The 21646-nt window shown below is 33.5% G+C and overlaps 2 protein-coding genes across 2 annotated transcripts; one reads left to right on the top strand and one right to left on the bottom strand.

Annotated features, from left to right (window-relative positions):
- The first annotated feature begins 509 nt into the window (after positions 1 to 509).
- Positions 510 to 1385, top strand: LOC120264766 (UPF0496 protein At5g66675-like). Its single transcript, XM_039272593.1, has one exon. The coding sequence runs from the start codon at positions 510 to 512 to the stop codon at positions 1383 to 1385; it is 876 nt and encodes a 291-aa protein (XP_039128527.1).
- Positions 1386 to 16397: 15012 nt separating this feature from the next.
- On the bottom strand, positions 16398 to 17889 carry LOC120265898. The gene is made up of 3 exons (XM_039273853.1): positions 17323 to 17889; positions 16809 to 16859; positions 16398 to 16721 (listed from the first exon to the last, which is right to left on the bottom strand). The coding sequence occupies exons 1-2, from the start codon at positions 17824 to 17826 to the stop codon at positions 16818 to 16820; spliced, it is 546 nt and encodes a 181-aa protein (XP_039129787.1). The 5' UTR covers positions 17827 to 17889; the 3' UTR covers positions 16398 to 16721; positions 16809 to 16817.
- Positions 17890 to 21646: the final 3757 nt, after the last annotated feature.

Here is a 21646-nt window from a genome sequence, read left to right as displayed (position 1 = left end):
CAATCTATTTCATGGAAATAATATTATATATTTCTATATAATGACTTGCCAACTAATGCCAGGTTAAAAAAACATCCATACTCTTTTATCATCCATTAATTTAATGATTCTGAGAAGCTAATGGCTAATTGCTCTGCTACCTTCACTAATCGACATCCCCTCTCAATCATTGGGTTAATAAATCATAAACAAATCTCAACTTGCTTCTTAAGTGACCAACGAAAACATAAAAGCAGAACTTTGCAAACCACAGCCAGAACAAGAGAACCATCAACCATGGGGTGCACCCTAAGCAAATGCTGCAGGGGCGGCAAGAAAAGACCTGCCAAGACTTTGTCTTGGGACAGATACGAGTCAGTGCACAAGGACAGCGGAGAAGAACCCTCCAAGACTTTGATATCTTCGTCCATGGATCACGTTACAGAATCCTTTTGAGTCAGTGTACAAGGTCGCGTTGAAGCGGTTCGAGCTGAACCACGACACGCTCGGCAACATCCAAGAACTCAAGCATGAGTTGTCGGACAACCCCCAACTCGTCTCCTTCATCGAAGACTACCTCGGAACCAGCATTGAAACTCTTGAATTATTCAGTTCCCTCGAGGAATGCCCTCGATGAAGCTCACTCCACCGTCTACCTCGCTGGCCGAGCAGTCTACCTCTTCGAATGTGGCATGCCTATCTCGTCCGTCTTCGAGGATCTTGAACAACTCAAAACTCAAGGTAACCCATTCCACCTTTTCCCTCAAAACTACGTGGATAAGCTCAAGAGCTTGTGCGAGGTCCACGGTTCCTACATCCAGAAGCTCTCAGAGCGCGAGAAAGACCTGGATCGAAAGCTCGGCAAAGTTGAATATTGGAAGACAGTTGGTTCTTGTGTTTGCTTTGTGGCCGTCGTTGGATTGTTGATAGGCTCTGCGGTGCTTGCGATTATGGGTGCTCCGCCGGTGGCCATCACAATACTTGGATTGGCCGGCAGTGCAATCGCACTGCTGGAAAAGGAGATTGAGCTTCTTACCGATAAGCGTAAGAGCGTGATTGAAGGTGAGAGAGACATCATTATTGAACTAAAGAAGCAAATTTATGAGCTCGATGACATTAATGAGCTTGTTAAACAGTTGGAGGAACTGGTTAACTCGGTTGATGGGTATGCTGGGTTTCGAATGGAAAAGAGAAATAATGATGAGGAGGTGAAGAAGGAGGTGAAGTTGACGAAAGCCATGTATGGCATCAAGATTAAGGCTAAGCGTTTAAACAAAAGGGTTAAGGATATGAAGAAGGAGGTGAACCTGCGTCGTGAGAATCTGAGGACAGCCGTGGCCACCATCTTGATGGCTGTCAAAACTGATAAATATGAATGTGTGTCTTGTGTTGGGTCTATGCCATAAATTATCTGTGGAATGGTTAATTAGTTTTTTTTTAGATTAATGAGTTTTACTGTGACAATTTTAATTTTATTTATTTATTTATTTGATAAATATGACAAGTGTGATTAGCCTGGAATTGAGCTTTTAGTCTACACATCTCACCTAAAGATATCGGGTGTAGACTGCAAACTCGAATTCACAATCAGATTTGTTACCACCATTGTGTCCAATAAAATTCAAACTTAAAACACTTGAATGTCTTTTACAATCTGGTCATTGCTATTGAGATATGAATTAGTTAGGTTTAGTATGACAATTTCCATCTTATTCATGAATCAAACATTAATTAATATATAATAATTTAAACTGGAAATGGCCTAAAAATCTTTTTTAAGTTTTACTAATTCACATATCGTCCAACCAAGTTTAGGTATTCCTAAAAAAGCCGTCTTTTTTCTGACAGTGTACTTTTCTATCTTTTTGTCACTAAAGGTAATTGACGTTAACAAAAATGCCTCTCAACTTTTTAAGTGGAAACACATGATATTAAGCGGAAAGATTAGATATTAAATAGAAAGGTCAAATATTAAATGAAAATGTAATATATATTAAGTGAAAACTTATACAGTTAAACGAAAACATGCAATGTTAAACAGAAACTATATATTTTAAGCGGAAAATATATGTTGTAAGGTAGAATAAACTAATGGAGTGAGTTGCATAAATTGAAAAGTAAATTGTTAGAAAAATGAGAGGCTGTCTGACAAATTTAAATGACAGAGGGTCTGTCTAGAATGTTTTGAAACTTTTATGGACTTATAATTCATTTTCCCTAATTTAAATTAAAATTTTATCTATATATTTATATTACACATTATTAATAATTAATAAAATGTTTTTTTTAATAGAATCTTTCCTAAGGTCCAAATTGATCTTGAAAAATCCTCTAAATTCACAAGCATGCTAATATATGTAATGCATTTATACTCTATAATTGTGTTATGTTCCTCGGTTGGAAATATTTGAACTTGTTTGTAGTGCATTTATACTCTATAAGTAGTTAATACGAAAATGCTGCCTGAGCTTATGCACAACACTATTTGATCAACTTAACATTATATCAAATGCATGATTTTAATGATTTATAATTAGCTAATTAATTTAAAAAATATATGTTTATATATTAAGGTCAGTGATTTAATAATTTTATACATATTTTCTAAATAAATATTAAATTTTAATGAAGTTTTCTAAATAAATGCCAAATATTTATAATTAACGCCAATCTCACCTAAGAATACCAAAAGAAATTCACTTGTAGTGTACGTGCTTGCTGGTCCTGCGTGTATGAATCTTATGTGAAGAAAAGCCGAAAAGGGAAGCCGAATATGTATTTTTTTAGAATTATCAAAATTTTAGACTACCATGTCAATTTTGTTTTTAAAAATAAAAATTAAGTATTTACATAGTTTTTTTTTGGGAAAGAAGAGCGGGGCGAACTCACTAGAGACCCAGGGACGTGCACAAGCCTCGGTGGAACAAGTGGGGACGGGGCCGCGCTCACGTGGGCGCTGGAACCACCCGTACACAACCACTATTCACAACTCCCAGAAATGTGTTCTCAGCCGAGAATCGAACTCTCACCACTCGGTGAGAGCTCTATCGGCGACCCGTGAACCAATAGACCCGAAGGTCGTTGGCAAGTATTTACATAGTTTTGCCAACACTTGCTTAGTCAGTGATAAAGCACTCAGCAATACATCAGAAATAGGTTCCAGTAAATTATCTATGGAAGAAATCGTAACTTTTTTTTTCCAGGGTTGCATGATAAACGGATTTATTAATTTGTATGGTCCATGTAAATTTTTTGGGCATATATGTAACCGATTTTCACTGTCCCGTGTAGCGCCCAGTTTAATTAAATAATCCTATTTAAGGGGTCTATATAAACCATCATAATTGATGCACTTCTGTATATATCTATCGATTAATAAACTCTTTATTAATTAGAAAAAAATAACCAAAGATAAAATCTGTCAATCCACATGATAAATTAAAACTATTTAATACATCAAAAATGCAATTACTTGAAATTTTGTGAATTTCATGGAAATGAATTTTTTTTCATAAATTTTATTTAAAAAAACAGAGTAATGACGTGTATAAAAAAAATCCTCATTGGACTCAGCACACTCGTGAGTGCTGACACTACTCTTGGATACCATTTTGAAATCTTCGCGAGTAACAAAGGCTCGCGTGGTTTTTACCCGCTTGGGCTCTAGTACGGTATCGCACCATTTATGGATTCATCATCATATTAGTCCTACAACTTGATCTCTTAATTCTCAATGCCTACATACAATCTACAAAATTCCCTGAAAACAATTGAGCAACTGATTGGTAATGCTGAAGTTGCGTTCTTACTGACATGAGGGCTGGACTTGGCTAGACTTAAAAGAGCAACCCATGCTATATATTCTGACTAGGCTAAGTTAGGCTATAATCGGACCAAATTATTTTGGCTTAAACCCCATCTATATCTGAATTTCATTAAGCCCAGACCCAATTTATAACAACCCAAAAATAAATAAAATTTTATTTTTTTTACAAAATAATTTAAATAAATAAATAAAACTACTTGTACAACATTAATATTTTGTCACATAATTAACTAAATACAACCAAAGTAAAAAAGACAAAACCAAAGTGAAAAAGAAAGCAAAAACCCTTACATCTATATATATATATATATATATATATATATATATATATATATATATATATTAAGAGTAATGATATTTATCCCAAGAAAGTTTCCAAATTTCATCACCCGAACAACATGTATGCTCTACGTCATCTTATTTTCTCTCTCCTACTCACTCAATGTAAAAAAAAAAAATTTCATCACTGATCCTTGAAAACGAAACTATTGTCTTGATGAGAACCAAGCCCATCTCTCTGTCATTCTTACTATCTTCTTCTTTTGCTTTCTCTTCCTCAAGTTACTAAACCAGACGGCGAGCTTCCAGAGCATCGTTAGAGAGCACTAGGGTGAGCTCCAGTTCCGCGGTGACGACTACGATGAATGGATGTCCTTGGGTTCCTCCACAATGACTTTAGCAATGGATAGGTCCCTGATGGTGTTGCGGTGCCGGAGGTCAAGATCGAGCCGGTGGAGTCGGAGCTGGTGATGGAGGAGGTTTTGCCCGCAACACCAGTGCTGATGAAGGGGAAACACTATAGAGGAGTAAGACAGAGACCATGGGGGAAATTCGCGACGGAGATTAGGGATTCGGTGATGAATGATGCGAGGGTTTGGTGGGGGACCTTTGAGACGGTGAAGGAAGTGGCGATCACATATGATCAAGCGGTTTTTGAATACGAGGGCTGCGGGCGTTGCTAACCTTCACACTAAGAATCATAGCAGAGGATGTGGCCATGGCGTTAACGCCATCTATGGGAGGGAAGTGGGTCTGGCCGAAACGATCTCCATCATATTCCTCTTCATCTTCTTCTTCTTCTTCGTGGTCATCGTCAACAGAGGTTTATCTGCCGAAGCAGAGGGAAAGATAAGGCAAGCAAGGAGATGAATATGGGGTAGGGCTTTGAATGGGTGATTTTTTTTTTTTTTTTGCATTAAGTGAGTAGGAGAGAGAATAAAATCACGTGAAGCATCCATGTGATTTGGGCGATGAAATCGGATAAGTTTATCGGGACGAATTGAATAGCATTATATATAATTTATTTAGTTAGTTATTTGAGTTGGGCTGGGTCAGACTGCAATAAAATTCAAATGATTTAAACTCAGCCAGAACTTCAATCGGGCCTATGTATTTGAGCCCAATCTGCTCCTTGGGCTATTTTCCTAAGTCTAAATCCTATATTTTTTGGGATGAATTTGGGTCAGCACATGAGTCACCGAACCCATGGCCAGTCCTACTGACATCTCATAGCTCAAGCATGTGATCTCAACCAACAAAGACCTACATGTTGCACTAAATAACCACTTCGAGACGAGCAACAAAATATTCCACATATTAGATAACCTCAACCTCATGTAACAGAATAATAAGTACAGAGAAATTGGAGCTGTACATGGATTTCAGTGAGGTCATAATCTGATTTTATTTTATAGGGGTGTTCATTTCGGAGAGAGGTAAGTGAGGGAAGTGCATCTTATCTAAAGTGAGAAAATAATAGCAATTCTAGTACTTCTGATGTTCATTTGTATTAAAAAAAATACTTGAAGTGAGAGGAAGTTGGTTTTGTAGAATGGTGTTGTATATGGGTTATACATATGGTGAATGGGCATTACACTGGAGTGGAGCGAGCCGAGATGGGTTCGGGGTGCAGGGGCAACAACCCCGCGGTACAGTACTGGGGTGTTTTGGTAAATTATACCATGTAGGGTTTATATATATATTCATGTAATATGAACCCTAATTAATTCTAATAAGATCCACAGCCGCTCCTCTCCTGAGGACATAGGCATACTCTACCGAACCTCGTCAAATCTCGTGCCTTTGTGTGATTGCTTTTAGGTTTTCTCTTTAGATCATTGTTTGATTTCTCAACAATTGGTATCAGAGAGATTTGTTGAAGATGATGAATCCCATTGGGAAGTTTGATGTGGGAAAGTTCAATGAAACTGGGAACTTTGGCTTATGGCAATGGAGGGTCAACGATCTGTTGTCGCAACAAGGGATACAGGAAGCTCTATGGGAGACTAAACCTTAAGGCATGGATGATACCGATTGTGAGGAATTGCAGGCGAGAGCGGTGGTATTAATATAAAAATAAAATAAAAATAAAATCCTAAAAAATGCAATTGCTATCGCAAAATCTATAAAATAAAAAAAATATTGCAGATATCATGGATTGGTGAGTTTTTTCTCTTTGATCAATTATCTCCAAGTTTATATTTTATTTTCATTATAGGGATTTATCGTTTTTTTCCTGTTTGTTTTATATCTAATTTAACTTTTTAATTTTTGTGTGATTATTTGTTGTGTAAAAATATTTATATTTGTTGAATGATTGTTAGATATTTGTTAAATATTTGTTTTATTATGAAAATTATTGTGAAAAAATGTTAAATACTTGTTGTGATTAATAGTTATGAAAATTTCAATTATTCATTAGATTACTTGTTAAATAATTGTTGTATTTAATAATTGACTTATATATGAATTTGTTTAAAATTATTTTTAAATTACAGTATTTGTTAATTTAGTGTTTAACTAGTTAAGTTAATCGCTAATTATGTAGATTTGATACCGGTTTAACACATAAATTAAATTTTTTAGATGGATATATATTTAATATTTTTAAAATATTGATTATTATAATCTCAAATTTAAATTAATAGAATTATTTAATATTTAAAAAATTTTAAAATTTAAATTCAATACCCCTTAATTTTAGTTCTGCTTTTGCCACTGAGTGCTCCGTCTAAACTGTGGAGAAAACTTTTTCTTAAAATATATATATATATATTGAAATGTAACTTTTCTTAAATATTATTTTGTCTGTTGTTGTCCACAAGTTGGTTGTGTTGATTGTGCGCGCCTAAAGCATGTGGGACCCTATATATATATATATATGTTTAACTTTCTAGTTCTCCAAACCAAACTGGCCTTGAAATGGCCTGACAAATGCGGGTAGAATTGACTCGTACCTTCCCGGATGTATAAACTCTTGATCGGTGACAAACGTGATTATAATTTTTTTTTTAAAAAATTATTTTACCAACATTGATATAATCTAACAATAATGCATAGAGTCAACAATTGGATAATTCAATGGTATGACATCAAAATATAAAAGGAGAAATCATGGGTTCAAATGCCTCCCTTGGTATTATTATTTTCTGTACTGTTCACCCGGGATTTTTATATTATTTTTGTACTGTACATACACTGTACATCTGAGCTCCTGTACTTTTTATATTCATAAAAAAAGAGCGTTTGTCGCCTATTATTAAAAAAAACAATAATGTATAGAAATCTCATGAGTTCTTACTGACACTGAATAATATGAATAATAGTTTGTTTATTTTTGTCTATATATTTAGAAATTTATTATAACATTATAATTTTATCGTAAACAAAATTTTTAAATTTTATATTGTTATTAATATACATATAAATCACTATGTGATCTCCATTCTATTCACACTACAAGAGAATTGCAATTTACAAACAATATTTTCTGTTTCTAATCCGTTGCTAAATTGAATTAGCAACGTATTAGAAATGAAAGTTTTCTACTTCTAGAGTATGTGTTGCTAATTTATTACAAACGAAATTACAGTCTATTACGGACATTAGCAACGGATTTGTAACGGAAATCAGTCCGTTTCAAAATTTTAAAAATAGTAACGGAAACTAGTCCGTTTCAAAAATGTTGCTACATTCTGTAACAAATTATATTTCGTTACTAATCCGTTTCACAATATAATAATGGATTCACAACGGAATAATTACCATTGCTAAATTTAAAAACGGATTTGCAATTAAACATATTTTGTCTTAAATTTGTTTTTTTATTAAAAACAAAAAAAAATTCCGTTGCAAATCCGTTTCTAAAATTAAAGAAATATATATATATATATAATTAAAATTTGAAACAAATTAATATGTTTGTAATCCGTTGCTAAAAACCTAGATAATTAAAAGAAACATCACATTTATTTTCATAATTGATATAAATAATACCTGTTATGACAGATTTTTTCATCCAATAAAGCTAACAAGAAATGATTTCATTAATGCATTTAGAAAAAAAATGTCCAAAACAAACTTTAACAAAACAAAGATAGTAACAAATAACAAATAAACTATAGCTCATCTACATGGTCAATATCACGGTCATTACTAGCTGGCTGTGAGTCCTGTGTGAATTGTGAACGTTGAAGGATCCTAGCCTCGAAGTCCATCATCATATCCTGCATCTAACGCATCATCTGATTACGATACTCATCTCTTTCTGCCCTCATCTCGTGCAGACTCAGCTGAAACCCCTTGTTATCATCCTTCACCTCATGCAGACCTTCTCATGAAGCACTTTATTTTTATCTTGTAGCTGATCAACAGTCTCACACAGCTGTGTAATCTTAACTTGCAGCTCTTTGGATGTTGTACCTGTAGATGAAAAACAAATCAACAATATCGTATGTTTGCATAAGATTAGCATGTAGGCCCACAGATGATATACCTGTAGATGAGCTTTGCGATAGCTAGGGATAAAAAATAGATGCTTGGGAGCCCACTCCATAAACTCGGCGTTTCTTTTCCCCTCCTGCAACTTGAAAGAATATATTTGCTTTGTCTACAATGGAAAGCTCATTACTCTCTTCTTGTGTTTGCGATGCTTGATCCATAAGGTCCAAATAATGATCCTACAACAATAAATTTGGAACTCAAATATTGTGATTAGCATAATAAAAAAAATCATAAAATGTAAACAAAGTAAGTTAAAAATAAATTACTTATCTATAACTCAAATATACATGAAGAGATTATCGATCTATTTACCTTAATGGCCCGAGCTCTTGCATCAATAAGATTAGAGGTACCCTTCTTTGTATTTGTCGCTTCAAAAAGCTCATATGGATGCGGGTCACGACCAAGCCTCGATCGCTACAGTAATATAATTTGTATTAAGTTAAAATTAATGTTAGAGAAAATGCGAAGAATAAAGTTAATTTATATAAATTAAAATATATTACCAATTTCTCTGCATGACATATGTGAGAAATAGAGCCTCCTGAGTGCCGAGATATACCAGATCGAGGTCCATCAGCCTCAGTAAGATGATTTACAGAAATTTCAGGCTTCAAGCTTTAAACTCGGAGGAATTCCATGCTTCATTCCATCTTTGCCACGCAGTATCAATCACATACATTGTGTTTTCTTTACCTTTTCTAAAGACACACATCAATGATCTATAACGTCCTACAGTTTGATGTTGCCATGCCATCTTCATAATAGATGAAATTGACTCATCCTAGATGAAGTATTTCTGTAGTTTAACATGAAAATGAATATATATTATATTAAAACTATATATTTAAATAATTAATAAATTGGAGGAACTCACATACGTAGATTAGGTGGCATAAAAGTATCATAAAAGGTTGGTACCAACATCAACTACTTATGCATCTACCCATGCATTCAATTCAAACAGTAGATGAGTATCAAATCATACTACAAAAAAAAATTAAATGAAATTGTGACAAATGTAAGTTCATGCTTGTAATCATTTAGATTAGCTACATCTTGCATCTCCTTTAATCTATTTGTATATGAAGAAATTAATCAGTTAACTATTTAGTTGATTAGATAGTTAAATGTTTAAACTCTAGATTAATTAAAATAGATGAGAAAAGTAGTTTTAACCTAAATGAAAGCAAATTGTTTAGAAATTTTTTTAAATGAAACTGTTACTTCCCTTGTCTCTAAATGAAGGTTTTTACCTAAAAATGCATTTGATAATCCTATCACTAATTGATTAAGACAAGAGAGTTGGAGATAAAGCAGTCACTTTCTCTATAAAAGAAATTAAGAAAATATTACATATAATTTCAAATTTAATGAAAGCAAAAGAAACAAAATTTTTACATGCCACAACAAACAACAAATACATAACTTTGATTTCCCATTTTAAGTAGTCTTTATTTACGAACCTGAATGTCATTCCAGTAGAAGTCTTTCGTCTCTTTAGAAACATTCTTCCAACAGTGTCCAATCTCGTCCATTCTTTCCTTAAAGATAGATGTGATCCATCGAGCACAAACATCAGAAGGATGCAAACTATAAATAAACAAAGACAATAACAACCAAATATAAAAGTCAAAATTAATAAACAAAATAAATTACTTGCATCAAACAATTACACATAAAAACTATTAAAAATTTGAAACTTACACTCCATTCACTACTTGTATGTGCCTTCTCCCCAAATTTGTACCATGGGTCATGCCATCCATTGATGATGTCGAATTTCCACCAACAGGTGCAATAAGAAAATTGCCATCATGAGTAGCAGGTCCACCAGCATAAGGAGTAGGAACAGAAGATGATGACAACCCACAGATGGATGACCAACAGGTGTAGATAAAGGACCCAATAATGTAGTAGGTGTAGAAGTAACATGTGTTGGAGTCCGTAGTGTCATTGAAGTTGAACCATCATGACGGTCATCGTTTGTAGAGGGAGTCTCTTAATCTGTAGGCGAACTGATATGTCTAAACTGATCGAGTAAGCCTCTACAAGTAGAACCTTCTCTACGACCCCCTCTCATCGTACCTGAACAATCACTGCCAGATCAGAATATACACAAATAGAATAAAAGCACAAATTATTATTATTTATTTAATTTAATTATTGTTACCCACAAAAGTTTTATTTATAGATTTACCTTAACTTATTGACTATCATTTTGAATTTCAGCAAATTCATCATGTTCATCCCCTTCATCATTACTTTCTGATTCAAGTAGAGGCTCCTCTTCACTCTCTACTTCTTCATCATCTATTTCAATATCTACCCCATTTGGATCATTTAGAGAATGTTCCGCATCAAAATCATTGATGTGTATCAAAGGGGCTTCCATTTCATCTTGTTGAAAAGGTGCTTCAAATGATATTGATGTTGTCTCAGGAACTTGTTCAGGAATCTCTACAATGGATCTAGCTTTTACTTTGAATACTGCCCACCAATCAACTTTGTCACGCTTTAAGCTAGGGTACATTGTATAATTAACTTGTGTTGCTTGAATGGTAAGAACAAAAGGTTCATATTTCTTGAAGAACCGCTTATGGTTGACGTCCACTATTTTATATTGATAATTCAGGGTACTCTAAGCATAAAACTTCCCTTAATTGGCCATAGTAGTCATTTTCATATGTAGTATAGTTTGTACCCTTTATGCAAACACCACTTTTCATTGTTGTGCTATCTGAATTGTGACTTATTGTATGAAATTTATAACCATTCACTATGCATCCACTATAACTTTTATAGCTTCTCAGCGGTCCTTTTGACAAGTCCTTCAAGAATTGATTGGAAATATTTTTAGAAGGATTATGTGCAAAATTGTAGAACCATATTGCAAATTCATGTTCTAATTTCTCATCGACGTGTCTATCTTCAATCTGCAGAAACATTGAGCGTAACTCATCGACATAGATATTTCACATATTAAAACCACAAAAAAAAATGTTAGTATAAAGTCAAAAGCAAATTAAGGCTTGAAATCAAAAATAAACTGACATACTTTATAAATGGTTGCACTTCTGGATAATTTAATAAAATGTATATCTGTGCCGCCAAATTTTCTTCTTCTGACAGATATTTGATTATTGATCTTCCTAATGTCCTTCCAAGGCCTATGAAAATTGATAAATTTCCAGGGCATTCTATTATATCTTCTTGAAGGTCTACATTACGTGGCACTTTTTGAAGTCCATTCTTTCCTTAAAGATAGATGTAATTCGTTACTATTCTACAAACGGATTAGAAATCCGTTGGTACTTTACAAACGGAATTTTAATCTGTTGCTAATTTTAGAAACCGATGTGTAATCCGTTACTATTTTATAAATGGACTCCAATTCTGTTGGTAATTTACAAATGAAGATTTCATCCGTTTTCAAAATAGAAACAGATTAGCCACCGATGGTATTTACGATTCAAATTTCGAAACGGTCCTAGATTTTGTTTGTAACATTGTAACCAACCATGTAATCCGTTGCTAATCGATTATTAAATAGCAACAGAACCAGGCCGTTGTTAAATTACTATTTCTAATTCAACAGTTTCTTGTAGTGTTAGATGCAGTTGTGCATATATACATGTAAAAACATGTATTTGCCGATTAATATTTCTTCAAGTTTTAAAAATGATACGTTATATATTAGGAGGGTATCTATGAAAAAAATCTAACAAACTATTAATTTAATACAAATTTAAAATGAAATTAAATTTACCTGTTAGATATAATATATAATAGGAAAAATTATTTTTTAACCCCTACCAATTTCAAAACTTCCTATACAGAACCTCTGACTTTTGAATTTGCCATACAACCCTTCCTTTTTGTTTCACTTCAATTTTTGCCCCCTGCAGCTCATTCTATTTAGTTTATTTAATTGAATTCCATTTTTACCCTTGGCAATAGTGGAAAAAAACACATCATCCTTTTGAAAATTGTACTTTTAACCATCAAATCACCCCCTTTTTTTTTGCCTTCTTATCAAACATTTTTTTGGAAGACCTTGAGCCTCACCGCGCATCTCATCTCTAGTGGACTTCGACCGTTTTTGTTGCCGCCTTCTATTGCTATGGATTCTTCTGGTTCACTTTTTCGTTTGACAATGGAGTCGGGTTGGAAAGGCTCGGCCTTGGCTCGGCCTAGAAGAGGAAGAGGCCGTCGAGCATCGATATACCGATGGGGGATGTGCTGTGCTTTAGACAACCGAAGAAATATGATGGATGGAAGGAGGATGAGGAGGGTGAGAGGTATTAGGTGTTTTGTAAGAGAGGGAGGAAGAGGGTTGAGATAGAGGACCGATTTAGGGATTATGTCGATCCCCATGGAGATTCTGAATTGGTACATGTGCGTGTGTTTTTTTTAATTCCTATTCATCCGATTTATGTCTTTTTTTTGTATGATAAAATTGAAATTGTCGGAATGTTTATCATGAGGCTGATTGTTGGGAGCGCGTTAGCTTAAAAACAAACCCTGATAATGAAACGGAAACAAGGTAATTTAAACGAAAATAACTACTGTTAAACGGAAACCAAGACTATTAGACAGAAATGTGTTAACTTAAACAGAAACGCAGATTAATAAATGGAAACAAGATAACTTAAAAAAAAACTATTGTTAAATGTAAAAAACATATTCATAAATAGAAACCAAAACTATTAAACATAAATTAGTAAATTTAATCCGATACACATTAACATATAATGTAAAACTATTGAAACCCAACAAATTAAAAGTAAAACATTTAACAATGCACTTTAACGTAATCAGATAAATATAAACGAGTAAACTTAAACAGTAACTAAGATTGTTACACGGAAACGTGTTAACTTAAACGGAAACTGAGATTGATAAAAGGAAACAAGATAACTTAAACAAAAACAACTATTGTTAAACGTAAAACGTTAAAATTTGTCTTTATATTTAATGTATTTCTTCAACTTCTAATAACTCATTCAAATTCACATTTTATTAAATCATATTTTAAATTAAGATAATTTTGAAACCCGAATAAGAATTAATTAAGAATTAGAGATGATTTGAGGGGGTAATAATTTCTAAATTTAGAGGGAAATATTGATAGAAATCTGCATGATTTAAAGGATTACGTTAAAATAGTCTAAAGTTTATAGAACAAGAATTAATTGATAATTAGAGAGGATTTGAGGGGGTAATATGCAAATAAGCCGATAAATTAGATGGGCATTTAATACTAAAGAAGGGAAGAAAGAGAAAGAGAGGTTGTGAACGGGGTTGTGTCCCTATAGTTCTCTTCTTCTTCACTTCCTTCACGAGGCCATGAATCCCTCGCTTTGCAAAGCTTGGAGATGAAAAGCTGCATCATTTTTCTCAGCCGCCTCATTCAACTCGGTGCCGGAGAGATTGATCCATATATCCATGAAAATGTGGCTCTTTTACCTTCCGATTCCCTAAAGTTCTTGTTCTTGCTTTTCTATTTTGTTTAATTGATTTGGTGATGGTTTTGGCATTTGACTTTGAAGATAGAATCTTTTTTGGATCATTTTATTGATTTGTTAGTAATTTTGGTTGTTTGATTTTGGCTAGAATCGATTTGAATGGTTGTTGTTGCTTGTCATGTGATCGTTTTTATGTGATCTATGTTACAATGGATGAGGGTGTTAGCTTAAACACAAACTTGGATTGATAAATGGAAACAAGGTAATTTTAAAAAAAACTATTGTTAAACAGAAACCAAGATTATTAAACAGAAATGTGTTAGCTTAAACAGAAACCGGGATTGATAAACAGAAACAAGATAACTTAAACAAAAACAACTATTGTTAAACGTAAAAAGCGTATTCGTAAACAGAAACCCAAAACTATTAAACAGAAACTACTAAATTTAATCAGATATGCATTAACATATAATGTAAAACTATAACACAAATTCTCAATGACTTATTACCTCTTTGCGTTCGAGGAATGACAACATAGGTTCTAAGGAAGCTTGCTTCCAATAACTATTTTCTCCATAACACAGTATCCTTTGAGATCAAACGCTTGGCGAACAAGGGAAATAAGTGCGAGTCCTCTCTTGCACGTAAATGAAAGGCCGAAGAGAGGAAAAAAGTTCTGCCAATAAAGATAAAGTTCTCTCAGAATTACCCCAAAAAAACCTGTTTATCTTCTGGTTTTTTCTTCTTAAGCGCCAAAGTGGTTATATAATGGCCATGATGGTCATTTCACACTATATGGTGGCTGTCCACAACTTCCCATGCAAGGGTAATATCGTCCATGAAAATTTTAACTAGCTTTGTTTCTATCCGTTAGATGCATGATGGGTTGAAAAGTCAGTTGAGGAAAAAAGAGGGGTTTTTTGAGAATACTAAAAGATGGGAGGGGTGATTGTCCATAAAAAAAATTGTCAAGGGGTTTTTGGCAATTACCACTATATAATATATATTTAAAAATATCTTTAAACCCCCACATATCCATCAACACCCACCTCTTTTATCTTAAAAAATATGAATATTTACCTAGTTTACCCATGAATAGTTAGTAAATAAATTTTTTATCTCCAGATGATCTAGTTAAATATCGGTTGTGATAGATCTAACCTATATCGATTATGTGTTAAAATGAGACTGAATTTATATATAAAAAAAAAATTGACAACCTTCCTTCTAAGACTAGTCTTATAGAGTAATGTCTTGTTTGATAACACCGTATATAAGCACATATAAAACATCCCTATGAGGTCCATCCGCAAAAATATAAAATTTTTTCTTTTGATTTATTTGAGAATTTTTGTTTTTTTTTTTTTTTAATATATTTGACTATTTCCTTTTAATTAAAATTTATTTATATTTTAGAAGTTTCCAAAGTAAATTAGGTCACATCTTTTTGTATACATGCATTCATCGTCCTATTTAAGTGACTTCTCTCTTGTCAATACCCACACACAATCTACAACCTGAATAGAGTCATGGGCTGCATTCAAAGCATTTGTTTCTGCTGTTCTTGCAGCAATTGATATGTAATGAAAATTCATTCCATATTTTCTTTTATTTATTTTATTATTTTTCAAAAAGTAATATGTGATTTATCTTATATTCATATGGAATTGAAAATAGAAGATTTTCAAAAAATGAAAATTAAGAATCAAAACTTAGTATAATTTCTTGCCCAATGGATCGATATGAGTTGGTGATGGTGATGCACTGATGCTAGAAAAGTATTGTAATGCTGGTGTTGTTAATGGGCCACATTGGGTTGGCATACATGTGTTGGTATTTGGTGATGGATAAAGTAGTCCCAGTCAAGTTAAAATTAGGGGTTGTGTTAGTTAGGTTTTAGATGAGTTGTTTTGTTATCCTTTCTTATATCAGCTGGTTTTTTTATTCAATTTTTTTTTTAATTTAATTTATAGGCGGTTAAGAGGGAAAAAGAAAGGCCTCTGCAGTGAAACCTAATCAAGCAAGAAACTTGATGAAAACCAAGTGAATTGATAGTAAAATTACATATAATTAGGTGTTAACTTATTATAATTAACTTGTGAATTTATGAAATTTATAATAAAATTTATGTGCTAGATATATTACATAAATGATATTCATATTCTTTAAACCAAAATTTTTGAGTTTTACAAATCCACTCTATTGTTGTGTGAAAGAGGAAGAAGAAAACAACCAAAATGTGTTTTTACCCTTACTATAATATTATTGCAGTTAACAACACATTACCTTCATAACCTGAAAGCATAGTGCATATTATATATATAGAGCAAACAACACAACCACTTAAGCATGTAGCCCATAATTACATACACACAAAACGTGCTCATATTGGCTACAACCACATACTAACATTTGACATCTCATACACCCACTATGACTTGACATTTGATAGAATAACCATGCGTATACGGTATACTTCACGTTGATCAAACTTGGTGTAACTTTTGAATAACTTCAACAACTTTGACTAGAGACCCATGCTTTAGTGCAGCTTAATGTAGCTTCTAATCACCTTCAGCAATAAGTTGACATGCAACCTCCTCACCGCTGCCACATTGGCTCTTTCAATCACATCTCAATATGCATTACCAGCAACGACAACAATACTGCAATTACAAATTCAATGACAATCGTCTCAACAAAAGCACATTCTAATAATTCACTTTATGTTAAAGATGTAAAATAAATACTACCTTTATTTATTAAGTGGGAATCTCAACAAGCACATGTCGATTGTTCCCAACCTTGTAAAAAATAAAAAAAACATTAAATTAATCATAAAAAAAATTAGTATGCATTAGAATTTTTTTTTGTTAAAACAACACTAACCTAGCAATTATTTATGTACATATATAATTATATCTAAAATCTTAAAAAGTTTCATTTGCATGAACAATTGCAAAAAAAATTTCATATATACATATTACTCCTTTAACATTTTACACTTTGTTAAAAATTCTCGCAATATCAAAATTTTGTATATTACTTTTATTTGACATAATTGTTTTTTATTTTAAAAAAAAAATTAATAAACCAAATGCATTAAAAACCCTTAAACTAACATCAAACTCGCCATAGAATACCAATAATTAAACTGAATCTAAGGCTCAAGAGAACTAAATAATTGAACTCAAACAGTGCTTTTATTTGGGGTTGATAAATAATAATTTTTAAAAAATTAATTAGATCCTGTCCAACTTTAGATACCTGGTCAGTGACGGTCTGAAGTAGAGTCAACGCAGCCCTGCGGAGATCCTCGCAGCTGCAATCCACCTCCTTCTCCAAACTCTCAATGCTATCCACCAAGTCCCCCGCCTTGCCAGCTTTGATCTTGTCCATGGCCATGCTCACAGCCAAATCCTCGTCCTCCCCAGCGACAACGAGGAACTCGGCATCCCGAACCAACAACTCCATCTGATTTTCCAATAGGTCCACAAGAACTCGGGTGCTGTTGACCCTATGAAATATGAAGCAAGCTTCGTTCAAGATCTTTGCAGTGAGGTCTCTCTCAACCTCGCACGAGCTCTGTTGACCAGCCAAATGGGAGTCAACCAACGGCTGAAGAAGCCCTATCACACCGCCGGCTCCATTGTTTGCCGCGGTGGCCACTGCCCGCACACGTGCCACCGGGATCAGCACAGAGAGCAGAGTAACTCCGAACTTGGCTATCCATAGGGCTATGTTCCATGCCTTACTCCAGGCTTTGATCATCTCTAGCTTGTCTTCGAGATCATGTTTCCTCCAGCGAAGGCCATGTAACACCTCCGTCAGCTGCTCATGCTGGTGGCACGCTAACTTGAAATCTCCGATGGCGAACCTGCAGATAAAAGGGCCATATATCTCTCACGGTTCATCACAAGATCCAGCTTTCATGTAATTCTGGTCAATGAGGGCCGGGTAAGTATATATTTTAATATTGGCAATTATAGTTTAGAGTGCAGGGTTGGTACATAAATATATTTGTCAGTATGATTGGCTGGTGCATGGACGGTGTGATTAGCCATGAAAATAAAAAGATCTACATACAGAGAGAGAAAATAGAAAACACACTGATCTTAAAAGTCTAGTTTCCTTGCCATGACTTTTCCAACCAAAGTTTGCAAATCCGAACTCAAAGACATTTTTCCAAAAAAGTGTCAAGAGTCTAAGCTTAGACTTCTCCACAATAGCATCCATCTGGAAGGGTTTGAGACTCATTCCACCAAGTCATGACAACTCCATCTCCGCCATGTATACCTCCCAACACCTGCATCCATTGATTTCCTTCAAGCTTAGCTTAACTCACCACTCTACAAGTCCGAAATTTGTCCATTTTTCGCTAAAATCTAGATATTATTTTGACTAAATAAATTTATAGAAAAATAAATTAATTTTGAGCTAACCAAACCAAGTCAATTTTTTAAAATTATAAAATAAATCAAACTCAACATAAATCTACCAAATTTGATCAAACTCCGCTAAGTTTGTAAGATAAACCATAAAGACAATATAAAAATGAAATTCTTTTAAAAAACAAGTAGAGTGACTTTTTTTCTCACATATCAAAACAACTAATGCTATCACTTAAGGCTAGTTAAATATTTAATAAAATTCAAGAATTAAAATGTCACAAAACAAATTATTTCCATAATTAATTTTATTTTCCTATATACGGTTTAAAGCACCACAGCATCAAAATAATGGTCAAAATAATAGTAAAATCATTAACATTATAATTTTATTATAAAATATTTTTATAAAAAATACTAGAATCTTTATACGTGACGAAGAATATGGTATGATGTTTTTCCATATTCACGCTTGCATGGCCTGCCCACATTTACCAGACTCTGTCATCTTGAGACGCTGTCGTACGTGAACAAGAATCTCAACTTGATGTCCGTTTGTTGTAAAGAGTACTACTAAATATATACGGCTTCATAGTGCTCAGACTCCTCATCATGGCCGCCGATCTGCTGGTGATCTGATGCCAAGGTTATAAACCTCTCCTTCGATGACTATATATATATATATGATCAATTTCATGCATGCATGCATGGTGGTATTAGAAAGGGTTTGGTTTGGTACCTCATGGTCTCCAAGCAGTCTTTCAGCTTCTCCGGTACTGTCTTGGCGCTGTCAGCACCATCTCTCAAGATGAGAAGAACCACAGCCCGGGCTTGATGCAGTTTACATTTGAGAACACCCATTGCATGAAGTATATTCATGGTGCTCTTCAACTGGACTTGCAGCCACGCTGAGAGCTCGGTGTCCGCAAAGATCTTGCTTTTTAGCTGGATTACGCCGCGGATGGTTGCACGGTTGATGCCGTAAAGCTCGGCTGCAGTGTCAAAAATAGCATCACAGTTAGTGAAATCATTCACGGTACTAGTGTTAACACTGTGGCCAGTGGAAAGCTTGGAATCCATGACCACTCCTCTCCCTCTTGAGCTCAACCTCTTCTCTGGTCTTGGTTAGGGATGGCAAGGCCTCAAACACCAGGGTTTATTTTTATAGTATGCCATTCAAGGTGGGGCCAGGGCCTATCACAACTGGATGTGAGCTGGCATGGGGCCTGATCCGAGGCATTTTGGGGTATTTTATAGAGAAAAGTTGCTGTTTTGTTGGTGACGTGGTTTAGGATAGTAGGTGACTAGGAGGGGGTGGACGAACGGTTAACGGCTGGGCATGTATGGGCGGTGGCCAATTTGTCCCACAGGTTCCACTTCCACCTAGAAGATGTGGATTTTAATTCCTCTGTTTATTTACTATAAATAAATTATATAATTTAAAAATTGCAAACAATATGCCTAAATTTTAATTAAATGTTGATAAAATTGTGAAGTACTTAATTTTGTTTAATTAGACCCTAACACCAAAACATACTATAACAAACGCTTGAATAAAACCAAAGAGTCTTCTGTCTATTTAATAGTATTGGCTCCATTAAGAAAAGCATCTTATCAGGACTTTTATTTTTCAAGATTCAAAACTAAGCTGAACTTAATGGTATAAAAAAAAATCTTTGAAATAAAAGCAAGTTTAATTTATGACTCAATCCCACATTAGTTGAATGAGTGCGCACGAGTTCAACTAATCAATTTTTAGTGATGTATACCTCTCTGACACATGTTTTGTTTATTTTCTTTTTTAAAACCTCAATATACTTTATACCGTCAAGAGTAATCAGTTGTTCACAATCAACCATGCAAAGAAAATTATTTCATGTATTTGAATATTTTACTTTGTGAAATAACGTTGATGTATTATGTAAATATATAAATTTATATAATTAATCAATTGTTTATTGAGAAATATTTATTGTTAAAATTATTTGTCCTAATTAGATTTAAAAAATTCAAACTATTTATCTAATAATTATAGTATAAATTCTTTGATGGATGTTTTTTTGGGTAAATGTGATATGCACATATACAATCAGAGACTTGTGCATAGATCAGGATTTTGATCCTCAATCCTGCGCACCCTCATCTTATGATATAGGGTGTGAGTTTGCACCAGTGTATCTGGTAAAACTTAAACTTAATATTTTTAAATTCTTACACTACAGCCTTATGCAATGAGGCTGATGTTGATGAATTATGAATTCTTTGGTTATTATTGCGATTGTAGTTGTTGTTCAATTGTTTGTTAAGATTTTAGTTGGGGTATAATAATTTTTGGAGTTGCATTTATAGTACAGAACAAATTTTAGTGCTTGTTTATTTTTCCATGTGTTGCAATATGAATATGAAGTAGTTTTGCTTCATTATTATGTTCATTACTCAAGTGAAAACATAAATCCTTTTTTCGAAGCTGATCATTATAATTTGAGTTTATTTTTTCTTTAAAGTGATATTATAGGGTGTTTTTAATTTGGGTTTTTTTAATAAAAAAAAGTGATAGGTAGAAAAATAAAAAAATTGCGTAACCGGATCGTAGATTCGGGTCACCGTCTCGACTAACTCGGTTCGTGGGGTTCAATCTCAAGATTTTCAATTGAACTAGATAGGTCTTAATATTGGTTCAGGGTTAATTATCAACCCATCCGGTTTAGGTCTTGAAACTCTGAATACCTGAAGCATAATTATTATTATAGGCAATTTTGGACAATTGTGAAGCTGGCTATCAGCCCGGTGGAGGAAAACACCGATATTCTATATAATATATCTTATATTGAAAAAATTATTCTAAACTATCATGTGGTTTATTTTTTTTCTTAATTCGGTCCATATGATTTAATTGTTAACACTTTAGTACCATATGGTCTTAACCATTTGAAAAAAGATATGAAAACACTTAACCCATTAATCTTTTACTAATGTGACATTTAAAATCACATGAATTTATTTTTTACTCTTATAAGTTTATTATTAAAAAACAAAAAGATCTGTTATAAAGGGTTTATTATTTAAACTTATAAGGTTAAAAAGATAAATTCATGTGTTTTTAAATGACACATCAACCAGGATTAAGGAGGTTAATGTTTTGGCATCTTTTTACAAACGGTTAAAACTATATAATGTTAAAGTGTTAACTATCAAACCACAAG

This window comes from Dioscorea cayenensis, chromosome 7 (genome assembly GCF_009730915.1).
Source record: "Dioscorea cayenensis subsp. rotundata cultivar TDr96_F1 chromosome 7, TDr96_F1_v2_PseudoChromosome.rev07_lg8_w22 25.fasta, whole genome shotgun sequence".
NCBI lineage: Eukaryota > Viridiplantae > Streptophyta > Magnoliopsida > Dioscoreales > Dioscoreaceae > Dioscorea > Dioscorea cayenensis.
Note: the sequence above shows the minus strand (reverse complement) of the source record. Positions and strands in the feature narration are given on the sequence as shown.

Excerpts from the sequence above, each read along its gene's own strand:
- LOC120264766 (XM_039272593.1), top strand. The coding sequence starts at position 510 with ATGAGTTGTCGGACAACCCCCAACTCGTCTCCTTCATCGAAGACTACC.
- LOC120265898 (XM_039273853.1), bottom strand. The coding sequence starts at position 17,826 with ATGATCAAAGCCTGGAGTAAGGCATGGAACATAGCCCTATGGATAGCC. Across the intron at positions 16,860-17,322 it reads TTCAGACCGTCACTGACCAG|GTTGGGAACAATCGACATGT; the intron begins GTATCTAAAGTT and ends ATTTTTTACAAG.